General features: G+C 44.2%; 1 protein-coding gene and 1 non-coding gene across 2 annotated transcripts in view; both read left to right on the plus strand.

The window, feature by feature from the left end:
- The window catches only part of PYGL (glycogen phosphorylase L), a 38,322-nt gene that overhangs the window by 5,256 nt on the left and 18,753 nt on the right, over window positions 1-14,313 (plus strand). The window contains exons 2-5 of the mRNA XM_003792148.3: window positions 684-785; window positions 3,192-3,270; window positions 6,566-6,669; window positions 12,245-12,376. Coding sequence (XP_003792196.1) covers window positions 684-785; window positions 3,192-3,270; window positions 6,566-6,669; window positions 12,245-12,376 — 417 coding nt within the window. The remainder of the gene's footprint in view (window positions 1-683; window positions 786-3,191; window positions 3,271-6,565; window positions 6,670-12,244; window positions 12,377-14,313) is intronic.
- On the plus strand, window positions 11,311-11,417 carry LOC111726126. The gene has a single exon (XR_002773984.1). It is a non-coding gene; the product is annotated as a U6 spliceosomal RNA (small nuclear RNA).

A 14,313-nucleotide genomic window follows, 5' to 3' on the forward strand; every position in this document is an offset into this window, starting at 1 on the left:
GGCAGCTCTGACCTCTGGACCTCTCACTTTCAACTCTGATGGCATTTACCTGGTTTTGACCATGTCAAAGGCAAACTATTTCTAAGTCGTTATAGAAATCTCCTACTTCAACAAGAAGGAACACCAATTAGCCACAGGTAGTCTTCTTCCTCAGAAGAGACTGTTGCCGGTAAATAGACTTCCTAGAATAATTTTAGTTTAGGATCAATTGTAAAATTACTTGCAGTCATCAGCCTTGGAGTCTGTGAGAGTTAAGCTTTGTGTTTCACGGATGACTTGAGATGGTCCTAGTCAGGCTACCTGACTCCCACCCACAAGGCTGTCCACAGATAAAAGATGAACTATGTCAGGCTGACTTCTGTTTGTCTCAAACATATGCTTTATTCATGAGGCTCATGAACAGCAGGGGGAAAGAAAATACACAACAGAATCTCATGAGTCGGATGGGTTTGCTTTTTTCTCCCTGGGGGTAAAAGATACTAAACCAAGATACTGCCAAAAATAGTGTGTAAAATGGTTTTCCTGAGCCAGCTGTCAGTAACACCTTTATGTGGCCATGGATGTGAACCTTGCTTACTTGTTCCTTAGTGGTGGCCTGACACCATGTCACGTTTCTTTGTTGACGAGTCAGTTTGCCCTCACAGAGGAAACATGACCTCTCTTTCTCTTTTTTTTAATTTCAGAGGGTTTATTACCTCTCTTTGGAATTTTACATGGGCCGGACATTGCAGAACACCATGATCAACCTTGGTCTGCAAAATGCCTGTGACGAGGCCATTTACCAGGTACCTTGTTTCCCTATTTCTCATCCTCTCCCTTTAAACTTCAACTTCATTTCAGGACCCTCGGGGACATAGCACAATAAAATGAAAGTGACAAATTGTCTCTATAGAGACTGCACTCACAACCTATCAGAAGCATACATTACTGGGAATCTCCAGCTTAAGAGAAACAACCAGAAAAAGAAAGCAGAGAACTGCTTATGACCCACAGTACCTTTCTTTGCAATCCGAGTCTTTTGACAGCATATCCCCAGCAAACTATTGTATTTTAGAAATTAGACCAACAAGCCTTTTAAAAGTACTTGAGGCTCCTGCTCTCAGAATCACAAGCTGTACTTTGGGCTGCTGCTATCTCTTAAGAAAAAAAAAAGGATCAAAATTTGACTATTGCTCATATCTATCAAGGCAATGTAGGAAAATAGGCTTTTAAACTTCTGTTGCATACTTTCTCTCTTGCTTAATGGTATGTAAAATACACTTCCTCTTAAAGGAGGAGCCTGAGGCCTTAGCCCCAATGTGCTCATTTGTTTTCACAAATATATTTGTTTCTTTTTTCAGCTTTATATGTCTCCACACCAAAAACAAATAGTCCTTACCCTTTTTGATGTGGTGGAAAGGAGGAATGAGTATTTGCAAAGGCAAATTCTAAGTGAGACACTGTGGAGACTGTTCCTTTCCCTGGACACAGGACTATCCCGTCATGAATCCTTCACGTGGGCAGGGCAGGGCTGTCCGTGAGGAACCCTGGCAGCTCTGAACCACCTCCCTTTTCTTCCTCTAAGGTCAGCTGAAAGTATTATACCTCCCTTGGAGCAGCAAACAACCAGTTGGCAGAAAGTGTTCTGTGTCCCCTGCTCAGCCCTCACATTGCGCTTTAGATTTACATTTTTAGAATCTAAACTCTCCGGATCAGTCTCACCAGCAGTTGGCTTCACAAGGGCCCCGGGAAGCTCTAGTCACCCATGAGCAAATCTGAGCGCCCCTTTAGCAGTGAACAGAAGCAGAACTAGGTCTGAACTCTTGTAGGACTTACTATCAAGACTGATGTGAGAAAGCAGCTTTTGGTATGAAGGTAGGGATCTGAATAAGTGGTTCCATGGAAACTGGGCTCACCTTCGTGAAGTCTAGTGAATATGTTTTCAAATAGTGCATTCTTTGTTTTTCCATTAAAAAAAAAAAAATCCCGTTTCATAGTTTGCCTAATTTTCAGATAAGAACCCAGTCATTTCACAACAGACCACCCTTTAGCTACACCACGCATGGGCTAGATTAGCCTCCAGTCAGGTGGAATCGGCCACGTGGTTTATCTGAACAGCAGCTTCCCCACTGTAAGATGAGTGAGCCACAGAGGCCTCCAGGGCTGCAGAGCCCCAGGGTTCACGGGCTCTGCTGCGTGATCTCCAACAGGCTGGGGCAAGGAGCTGGCGGGCAGCCACTCCCATCCATGCCAAGTTCACAGACGTTGCTTGGCCTTCCATACCCGCTCATCCCTCCTCAAGACAAGGAGAGGATTTAAGTCCTGTCCAGCTGTGCCCTGGGACTGAGGCTTCCCTGACTGTCAGGCCCCAGGTCTCAGGGGCAGAATGACTCACAAGCCGATTTGGGGCTAACAACTTTTGACCCTACTGAGTCAATATGCTGTGGTCATGAAAAGATGAACTTTTGATCCATCCTGGGAAATCTGACCTTACACTTTCTGGTCATTTTCAACACCCCTCAGTCCAGGTACGGTCAGCTTGGTACAGGACTGTTCCTACAGTACATACACAAGTCTCTGAATAATAACAGCTCACACGTTCTGAGGAATGTCTGTTCAACAGCAGTTCTGAATGCTTTAATTCCCAGCAATCCTTAATGAAGTTAGGTACTGGCAGCTCCACATTGTTTTTTTTTTTTTGCAGTTTTTGGCTGGGGCTGGGTTTGAACCCACCACCTCCAGCATATGGGGTCGTGCCCTACTCCTTGAGCCATAGGCACTGCCCTCCACATTTTTCAAATAAGAGATGTTAGCTGGGCGTGGTGGCTCACACCTGTAATCCTAGCACTTTAGGAGGCTGAGGCAGGTGGATTGCTTGAGCTGAGGAATTTGCGATCAAATAAGAGGCGGGAGGCATGGGGAGAGTTAGTAGCTTGCCCGGGGTCATACAGGGAGGAAGCAGCAGAGTCCGTAGTGGACGTTTAGAGCCACTTTTCTCCATGCTGTGAGTCCCCATCTCCTACAGTCCATACCTGCGGCCACCAGTACCTGCAGTCGGTGTCTGCCGCCAGCACATGCCACTGGGGACCTGAAACTAGTCTCGGGGCGCAGATAACCCCGAGTGCCTGAGCTAGAGCTGTAGGAAAGGGCTGTCACCTCTGACCTGGCCTGCGTCTGCCTCTGCTCCCAACATTGTTTCCTTTCATCACCAGCTTGGATTGGATATGGAGGAGTTAGAAGAAATTGAAGAAGATGCTGGACTTGGCAATGGAGGTCTCGGGAGGCTGGCTGGTAAGGGACATCGTCAGTGTGTAGAATGATCTGGCCAGTTGATGTCATCCGATATTTCTGACTGTGCTTAGAAGAAGTAGTCAGGCTTCCTAGATGAAGGGCAAGGCATGGCCCTTTTGTGGATGTGTTTGTTCTGAGTTTGCTCTGTGATTTGACCAATTCTAGACAAACACTAGAGAAGGGAACTTGAACATGAGAAGCATTGCTTAAAACTCTTGGAGAGGTTGCCTAAAACTCAGAGGTAACCAGATCCTTCCTGTGCACTGACGGGTTTCCAAGTGGCCCCTTTACTTCACTGTTACTTGCTCACAGCTGCTCAGGTCACACACTTGGAGTGGTTTGACCACGTCGTTCAACCATCGTCTTGCTTTTTGATTGACTAGTGGGCAGTTATATTGGTTTAATTCCATAATTAAGGCCCTTTTTATATTTAGATGCAATTTGAGGTTTTTGGTTTTGTCCAGTGAATGATTTTTCAGCAAAATACAGAGGAAAATGTGAAAAATAAAATACCAGCTCCATTAATTTAAAAATGTGCGTCCCTATAACAAAGCAATCCCACTTCTTGATATCTACTCTAGAGATGCAGGCAAACATGTATACATGGAGCTGTGTGGAAAATACTGTTACAGTGTTGTTTGTACAAGCAAAAGATTAAAAATAATCTAATTGTCAAAGAATGAACTTGCCCTACATGAACTTCCCTAGATAGACCTCCAATTAAAAAAAACAAATTGTACAAAAGCCTGTGTGTGTGTGTGTGTGTGTATGTGTGTGTGTGTCCACACACTCAAACACATGGAGAAAAAGGTCTGGAATTTATTAATATAAATTATATAAATGTTAGCGCGACTCCCGGTGTCCCCTCTCGGGAGGAGTGCAGAACTGGGGTAGCAGTTAAAGGGGATTCTAGCATTCTAATTTTTTTTGTCTCTAATGTTTTAATTTTTGAAAGAAAAATGTTTTAATGTATTACTTGTGAAATTTAAATGTAATAATAAGAATAAGCTACCACATGTATCAGATTGTACTTTATGAAAATAATTATTTTTCATTTAGAAATGGTTCAGAAATCTTTTATATGCGTGTACTTTTGAGTTACTAGAAAATCATTTGCATCAGTTTCAATTTTTGCATCCTTACTACATTATTTGACATGGGCATTAACATCCCTATTAGTTATAAACAAAATGGAAAGGAACACTGCCGGGGGATACGTGCCTTCTCCTTGTGAAGTTAATCATCAGACCACCGAGTGGGCTTCCCCGGGCTGAGAGGACAGCAGTGGTGTCCACATCTGAGAACAAGAAGCAGCCTGCCTGTGTTTACCTGGAACCTGAGACCTCACTCTTTGTTGCCTAGGTTAACCCCACTCTGTGAATGACACCTGTGACTAGGTTAACCCCACTCTGTGGGTGACACCCATGACTAGGTTGACCCCGTTCTGTGGGTGACACTGTGACTAGGTTGACCCCGTTCTGTGGGTGACACTGTGACTAGGTTGACCCTGCTCTGTGGGTGACTCCCATAACTATGTTGACCCTGCTCTGTGGGTGACACCCATGACTAGGTTCACCCTGCTCTGTGGGTGACACCCGTGACTAGGTTGACCCCGCTCTGTGAGTGACACCCGTGACTAGGTTGACCCCGCTCTCTGAGTGACACCCGTGACTAGGTTGACCCCGTTCTGTGGGTGACACCCGTGACTAGGTTGACCCCGCTCTGTGAGTGACACCCGTGACTAGGTTGACCCATTCTGTGGGTGACACCCGTGACGAGGTTGACCCCGCTCTGTGACACCCATGACTAGGTTGACCCCGCTCTATGGGTGACACGTGACTACGTTGAACCCACTCTGTGGGTGACACTTGTGACTAGGCTAACCCCACTCTCAGTGCACCTATGACTAGGTTAACCCCACTTTGAGTGACACGCATAACTAGGTTAACCCCAGTCTGTGAGTGATGCTCCCGACCTCCTCATTGGTGAATAAGATCACATAGTGAACTGATTAATGGAGCCCAGAATCCTCATTGGATGATCTTGTGTCAGTTGGCACCCCGTGCAGGTCAGCCTCTAAGGATAACCTGATCAGGACTCGGGGAAAGCCCCAGAGCCACGGCTCAGACAGCAGGCCTGGCACAGAGCTGGCCGTGTGGATGCCCACCCTGGAGATGGTGGCAGGGCTGGCAGACCCAGCCGTCTGGGTTTGCCCGTCTCTATCTCGGGGACCTGACCCCACCCCTTTCCTTTGACGTACACTTTCATTGTTCTTTCCTGATTTAATTCCTACCATGTATTTCCTCCTCCTCTGTGTATTTTTGTTTGAATGCCTGAGGAGGACTGTGTGATTAGAATGACCCCTTAGTTTGCACCCAGCCACAAGGGGGATTCCTGCCTCACTTGTTGGTTGGCTGTTCTGGATCACATACTCTGTCATCAAGGAACAGAAACTAGCAAAAAACAGAAGGAAAAAAAAGAACAACAAGAAAAAGATTCAAGCAACAAGGCCATGTGTGATCACAGAATAAGCACTTCAGAGGCTAGGCCCTTCTGAGACGAGTTCACTCAGGAGCATGATTAGTCTCTGCGATCTTTTCCCTTTCCCTCTTGGAAAAAAAGATGGTGGGAGCAGGGAAAATCTTCCCTGGAAGTCTCCTGCACCCAGCCAACTTCCTGGCACCTCGCATTGGGTTAATATCAATGTATGCCCATGCCCAGGCAATCGTGGCTGAAGGAAACAGATTTATATGACTGGCTTGCAGGATTGGACCAACCAAACAAGATTCACTTTCTGGTCTAGCTTCCCTACAGTATGTGGTCACCTGGTGTGTGAACAGTGGAATTCCGCGAGCCAGGTGCTAGGAGGACTGGGTCATATGTGCATCACACTCTCCTAGGGCTCTCTTTCCAGCAGGGGGTCCTGGAGGCAGCTTCCCTTGGAAAGGGTGGCATGGCGGGTAGTAAGCAGCACGTGGGCGTCCTTATCTGTTCTCAAAAAGACCACACCGGGGTCCCCCGTCCACACTGGGGGTTTCAGATGGTGAGGTCATAGATGCTATTTATTTCCTTCTTTATATATTTTGGTATTTTCCACTTTTTCTATAGTATATTATAATCAGAAAAATGTTATTTAAAAAATCAAAGCCCATTGTGCAACCATCTCTGTGCTTTAAAATATAAATGTGGTTTCTCATAGAAAAATGTTTTGTGGCTGTCGTGGTTTTTAGGGACAGGCTGGAAATTGTGTCTAAGCTTAATGCCTCTGCCTGTCGCCTGTGTTTGTTTAATTCAGCCTGCTTTTTGGATTCCATGGCAACCCTGGGACTTGCAGCCTATGGATATGGCATCCGATACGAATATGGAATCTTCAATCAGAAGATCCGAGATGGATGGCAGGTATGTGAGCCATCTTTTAAAATGTTACCGTTAAAGTTCTTGTAACTTAAGCTCTCCTCCCCACCTCCCACCCCCCGCATGTGGTTGAGATCAGTGAGAACTGTCCATCTTCCCCCTCTGGAATTCATGTTCCTGAACAGCAGAGGGCCTGGCAGCATCCCCCCACCAGATCCAGCACCTTAGCACAGGCCTGTCTCACAGGGAGGCTCTGAAAATATGTATCACTGAGCACTGGCACGTGGACACCAGCAGTGTGCGGCCTGCGCTCTATACCATGCGTGATGGAGAAGCACAACTTGGACACACGAGAACCCTGGGGTCGGGGAGCACGTTGCCATTTTGTAGGTGAGGAAACAAAATCTCTTGATAGTGGCATTACCGGCGACCACACTGCTGGCAGTGAGTCTGTGTCTGAGTCCACCCTCAGTTTTCTCTCCTAGGCTCAGTCTCACTCTCATAACACACCTTTCTTATAAGATACATAAGCCAGTGTCCTAATTGTTTTCATAAGATAAGATCAGGCAATCTTCCTGTTATGTCAAATAAATGTGGCACATGTTTAAGATGTTTAAGATGTGCTCCATAGAAATTAACAAAAGTCATCCAAAGGACACTAGTTTTACCTTGCATGGCCAAACCAGATACTTGGGTATTCGATTCTTTTATCTCTGGGAGTCCTTGATGCCGCAGTCCACCCTAATGTGGACAGTTTTTCTCCGTACGGTGTGACCTAGGTTTACTCTCTCCCTGTCTTTGTCTCATACACACAACATTGACAAAGAAATAAGGCTTCAATTTCCAAAAAGCCTGAGTTGTATGAGTCCTTCCTATACTTACAGGATGGGTCCACCAAGCTGGTGCTCAGTGATTGGAAAGGAGGTCCTAGGCTGCAGCTGATGTCAGGGTGCCGGACGGAGGGAGACAACCAGTGGGATGAAGTCTAAGTCTAGTGTTCCCTTTAACCTCCTCCTCTCAGTGCTTGGACACTCTCTATAGCAAGAACAGGTTTGGTATAGTGAGAGAACACACTAAAAAAAGGCCCGGAAGGGGAATTTTAGGAACATAGTGAAATCTTTCACCCCCATAGTGAAATCTAAACCTCCAAACTTTGCCAAAGACTAGTGCAACTTATCTTTAGCTACCCCCAAAACTGGGAGGCAGGAAGGTGTAGAAAATTAATTAGTTTAAATGCAGTCTCTAATTTCTAATTTGAAACACACCTTATACGGTGTGTTGCCTAAATTAGGTGACCTCACACCTCTGACCCTCAGTTCTCATCTGCAAAGTAGAGATGCTAACATCATAGAATTATTATGAAAATATGTAAAATATCTGGCACACAAATGGTCAACTGATAAAATGCTAATTTTGCCTAAGAAAGAGAGGACAGGTTCATAAATTGTGGTATTCTATAATAAAATACTCCTGTAGCCATTAATATATTTGTATCCATTTTATAAAATGGAAATTCATTTATATGATTGGAAAAAAAAAAGAGGAGATGCAATTATGTGGCTCGTGTGACCTCAGTTATACAGAAGAGGCTGGAAAGATAAAGGAAACGGAGGTGATCAAATACAGCAAAGCTTCAGCAGGGATTATTTCTGGGACTAAAAGGTGACTTTTATTTCCTTTTATCCTTATGGAATAGTATCTTGTATTCCATAAGAAATGTGTATTTTATAAACATAAAAAGTTATGCAAATGAAATAATGAATTAGTTAATTAATTAATTAGTATCCTTTCCCAGTTAGCTAACCCAGAGTTCCATGTTGAGCGCCTAGCTTAGTGGGTTTGCCCACTAGGACCTGCCCAAACAACACGTGACATCCGTGTTAAATCTTTGAAAGTATACTATGTAGTACTCACTACACCCAGAATGTTTAAGGATTTTCTTTTAACTACTGTTGCACATAAGCCTTAAACAAAACTCAGTAATCCATCTCAAAAATAATTTTCTTCTCAAGTACATTTCCCCCAAATTTTGCAAAAGGTCACTATTATCATACCTACTTTTGCTCCTCGTAAATGCCCTTTATTCCACAAAAATCCCTTCTTCTTTTCTTAGAGCAAAGAAGTATGTATTTCCAGTGTCCTAGAAGAAAAAAAGAGAGACCAAATAGGTTTTGCTAGTGCAAAAATATTTCCAAGCTAAACCCGTTAAACATTATTCCTTCTGTCACTGTGACTTGAAATTGAAATCAGAAGGACGTAGTATAATTTTACTGTTCACTTTCATTGTTTACTGGGATGAGATTTTAAAGGGCAGACATAATATGTAACATACCATAAAAAAGAAACCACTTCCAAAAAACAAGCATCTGCAAGAATGCAGCATGCTGTCGAGAGCAGGACCGGCTCCCGCCTCGTGCGTGCGTCTCTGCTCTTACAATGAACAGCAGGGGAAGGGGAAGGCTGATTCCTCAAGCTGGGGCCGGGTGCCATGGCTCACACTTGTAATCCCAGCACTGTGGGAGGCCGAGGTGGGTGGGTTGCTTGAGCTCAGGAGTTTGAGACAGACTGAGCAAGAGCAAAACCCCATCTCTACAAAGAATAGAAGAAAAAAAAAACTAGTTGAGCATCATGGCAGACACCTGTAGTCCCAGCTACTCCGGAGGCTGAGGCAAGATGATCTCTTGAGCCAAAGAGTTTAAGGTTGCTGTGAGTTATGACACTAGGGCACTCTACTCAGAGCACAGAGTGAGACTCTATCTTAAAAAAGAAAAAGAATTCCACAAGCTGGGAATATTTTCTTAAGGTTGATGGGCCTTTAATTTTTGAGTCTTTAACAAGGAAAATTTGCAATAATAAAGTGTTCATTTGAACCCCCTTGAGGAAAATAGTTGTATGCTTAAAATACTAGATTTGCCAGGAACTCTAATGGGGGTAGATGAAGGCTTATCAGCATAGCCCTCTATGAAAATGACTGGTCCCTGAGAATAGCAGGAGAAAAGGTGATTGGAGCAATCTCCCACAAAGTTTAACAGTCCCTCTGAAGTTCTGGGGAGAAGGCGCTCACAGTACCAATCTCAGAGCTGAATCAAACAGCGTCTCTGGAATCCCCTCTCTTAGAAGCCATGCCAGGTCTCAGCCAGTCACGCACGGTTCACGTTACCCAGCAGCTGCCAGTTGTCATTGTTGACTTCTTGGTGTGCCCTGGAAATAATTATTTTCCAATTATTTATGTCATGAAGAAAGCAAAGTTTGTTGACTCTGCTGATGTTCCCTGGTTCTTGGTGCTCTCCGCACCCGGGTGAGGGGAAGCGCGTTTCTTAGAACTCAGTCCCCACCAGCCCCTGAGCTGACCTCTGCACAGCTGGCTGGGCTCCAGATTCCAGACGGAGAGGCCAAGGCCAGCGGCCAGCCTCCTCCCCCGCCGGCTCTCTACCCCTCCGAGCCTCGCTGGCTGGAGCCTGGTGGCCCTGAGAGGACACACGGCCGGAGCAGGCCAGGTGCGGGGCGGTGGGAGTTCCGGTGTGTTCGTGCACTCAGGAGCCCGGCTGTGGGGACATCCAGGCTCTCAGGACGGTTGTCAGCTCACTGGAGGAGAGCGAGGCAGAGAGGACCTGCGTGCCACCCCCAGCTTCTGTGACTCGCGAAGGCGGCCCAGGACAGTCCTGTTTCCCCTCACCTCTGCTCACACAGACTTGTGGTCACCAACTGCGCGCTTCTCAGGAAACACGCCTTGTAAACCTGAGGGAATTATTCACTGATTCTTTACCGAATCAGCAAGAGACCCAAAGACTAGCAAGCAAATAAAGTCTCCTACAAATAACTTTAAAACCAACCATTGTTTGGCAGGGAAAATAAAGCCGTCCTTGCCACTTATGAGTGTACCCCCAAAAGTGCAAATGCAGCCTCTGACTTCCTTGGGGCGCTGGGGACCTGTCCCTTCTCTCCTACTGGAGCATTTCAGGCTCCTTGAGGGCACAGCAGTATATGATCCCGCTGCATTTCTCAGCAGCAAATGTCCACACACGTGATTTCCCAAAGGAAAACTGTTTCTGCCTCGCTATCTTCAATGCTTCACACAGTCCCCGGGGTATGTGTTAGGACAGCCGAGGGCTGGAACGAGGCAAATAGGCTGAGGGTTCTTTCCTGTTACAGGAAGCAGTGTTCACATCGCCTGGTATCGTAAAACCCCAATCTGCCCTTGCCCAAGTCCAGCATAAAGTAGTCTGTGGGTCAAGATGCCTGGTCCCTCGTTGATAATGTCATTTCACTTGTCATAGAGTTTCTCTTTCTTAACACATACTCTTAGCAAGCTTATCAACTGGTGGACATCAACCATTTCCTTGATAAAATTTTTAAAAATATATCCTCCAAATGTGTTTTTGTTGGTGTTGTTCTTGTTTTGGTGGTTTTGTTTGTTAGTTGCAAACTAAAATTCATCTGATGTCCGGAATACCCTAAATAGAAACCATGATTTTAAAATCTGTATAAAAGTATTTTGTTATACATTGAAATAAATGCCTGGGAAAATGTTGAAATTGTCAGTAAAATAATATCCTTACCTCTTACTATACTCTTAGTTACTTAGTATACTCTTATCCTTACCTCCTAGTATACCTCTGAGTTACTTTCAAAATGAACCATAGTGGGTAGTTATCAAATCAAAATTACATAAAGATCAAGGTTAATGTGCTCGCTTCGGCAGCACAGATACTAAAATTGGAACAATACAGAGAAGATTAGCATGGCCCCTGCTCAAGGATGACATGCAAATTTGTGAAGTGTTCCATATTTTTTGATCTAATAAAAAAATAAATTAAATAAATTAAAAAAATTTTTTAAAGATCAAGGTTATCAAAGACTGCAAGATGTGATGGTGTTCTGCACGTGTACCAACATAAGCTTTGTTGGTTTTTTGTTTGTTTGTTTGTTTTGAGACAGAGTCTCACTGTGTCATCCTAGGAAGAGTGCTATAGTGTCACAGCTCACAGTAACCTCAAACTCTTGGGCTTAAGCAATTCTCTTGCCTCAGCCTCCTAAGTAGCTGGAACTACAGGCACCCACCACAACGCCCAGTTATTTTTTACTGTAGTTGTCATTGTTGTTTAGCAGCCCAAGCCCCAGGCTGGGTTCAAACCTGCCAGCCTTGGCATATATGGCTGGCGCTGTAACCACTGTGCTACGGGCCCCCAGCCAACATAAGCTTTGTTAAGGGAGTGTTCTCTCAAGGAGCATTTCCTAACTGATGGAGTGTATTCTAAGCCAGAGAACCTCCCCTGGAACACAGAGACCTAAAGTCAGATCTCAGCTCTACCCTTTACTCTCTGTGTGACCTTGAACCACTACAGTTTCTTGGGGAGAACTCATAGGGTTGCCATGAAGAGTAAATGTAACAATTCATATGAGACTTGTAGAGCCATATTAGCAAGTATTGCTGATGTTGATTTAGCCTGTAAGACAACAAAAAGATGAATTGAGATTGACAGAACCAAAATTCTTTCTTGCCAAAACAAGATTGTTTGTGTTGTTTCAACGAAAGATATTTTTAATTTGATATAATTGAAGGGCTTGGTCCACAACTCCAGGAAAATAAATTCTAAACAATACTGCATCCTTTCTGCAGGTGGAAGAGGCAGACGACTGGCTCAGGCATGGAAACCCGTGGGAGAAGGCCCGCCCTGAGTTCATGCTGCCAGTGCACTTCTATGGAAAAGTGGAACACACCAAGACTGGGACCAAGTGGATCGACACCCAGGTATTCACAGTGTCTTCACAGGAAGCAATTGGTTCAGTAGAACACCATGAATAATAACACACAGCTTAATGTACATATGACAGTAGTTAGTATATTGTGTTTAGAATAACAGAATGTATATATATTTGGGAGAGGGGCAGGACTGGGTTTGAACCTGCCACCTCCGGCATATGGGGCCAGCGCCCTACTCTTTTGAGCCACAGATGCCACCCAACAGAGTATATTTTTATGAGTAAATCTGTGACTTCTCTTAGTGCAAAATTTTAATCATTTTGGAGAAAAGGAGCTAAGACAAAGAGAAAAATGACTTTCCCAAGGTCAAGTGACTTACCAGGACCATTTCACAATCAGCTTTATCAGAGAATTATCAGTTCTATAATACCCAGCATGCTTAGCTCTCTGTTTCTATATGAAGGTATTAATAGCAAAGTTGAGTAAATTTAAATGTCGTACCTCACCCCACCACATATGCACATCTACTTACAATTTCTCAGGGATAAATAGTTTAATACTGAAGTATTTCTTCAGAGGATTACCAAAGCTCTTATTCATTGTGAAGTCAGAAAAATAATGCAAAATATTGCAGATTTCACTCTGCTATTTAGTGGTGAATTGCTTCTACAGGAATAACGCTGTTGTCAGAGCAAGTGTGCTTCACAGGCAAGTATTTTTCCTGCCACTAAATTTGAATATTATTCTGTCACCGAACAAAGGCACGACAGTGGTGGTTTGTGGTTTCCTGTGTTCTTACTTCCTGATAAGTAACTTCTATTAAATACTGGACCACCCCGCCTGGTTACTGGTGGCTCCCTAGAATTATTTGTTTAATAAATATGGCCTTAGGCTAGAAAAGATTTATCACTGCACATTCTTTTAAAACTTAAAAAAAATAGTAAAGACCAAGTAAATAAGGTTCTTATTTATGAAAATTAGGAGTAAAACTCAGGATCGTAATGCTGAACTTGGTTGGTGGGTCACTGAGTGTGAACAAAGGCTGCATTTTACCTCACAAGAGCCAAGACCCGTGTGACAGCTGATTTTTTTAATTGCTGTTTATTTTGCCAGTGTATGTAGAGCTGTTCATAATTCAGAAAAATAAGACATTTTTAAAGTCTTCTTATCATAACATAAATTTATTTAGCAGATAAAATAATGGGTTAGAAGCTGAAATAGGGAAAACATCAAAATAAGAACAACAACAAAAAAAACATATTTAAAGTACAAAGGAATAAAGAGTAAATTAAGGCTCTTGTTCGGGTGGGTTATTTTTCCCTTTTTATTAAACAGCTAGACCATAATCTAAGTTGGACTCAGCTGCAAGTATCATCAGGAGAGCTGCAAACACATTAGTCATTAATATGCCCAAAGATTCACACATGTGTTTGATATTAAACTAGAAAGCATTTGGTATAGATTTTGGTGCCTAAACCTCCATCAGTGGCTCCTGACCCATCTGAGAGTAGGCAGTTCACACAGTCAATCCTGGAGCATCTGTTGACATTGAGGGCCCCACTCAAGCTAACTTGTCTTTACAAAGCCCCTCCAGATAGTTCCTTAATATATTCAGAAATCCACTTAGAGTGTGTATTTCTTTGCCTGCAGAAGCAAGGTCACGGGGAAGAGACGATCCAGCCCATGTGGCTCTGTGGGTCAAAGCTGTCACCTGAATCAGCCCCAGATTAGTGGGTAGTGAGGACAGAGAACCCGAGGCCTGGTGTACTCTGCACGCAAGGGGTGGCATCCAGTAAACTGAAATGGCACAGTTTTGAGTTAACTCGGGAGTCCAGGAGGTAGACTCCAGACAGGAGGGCAGTATAAGTGGGGTCATGAGGGGGGCTGTGAAAGATGAAGGAGAGAGAGAGCCCGGGAGGTGGAGGTCTTCAGACTGTGACACAGGAGTGCCACCTGGAAAGGAAGTCAGGGAACAGGCCTGCAGG

The sequence above is a fragment of the Otolemur garnettii genome, unplaced genomic scaffold, assembly GCF_000181295.1.
Source record: "Otolemur garnettii isolate 467f Iridium unplaced genomic scaffold, OtoGar3 scaffold00054, whole genome shotgun sequence".
Classification (NCBI taxonomy): Eukaryota; Metazoa; Chordata; class Mammalia; order Primates; family Galagidae; genus Otolemur; species Otolemur garnettii.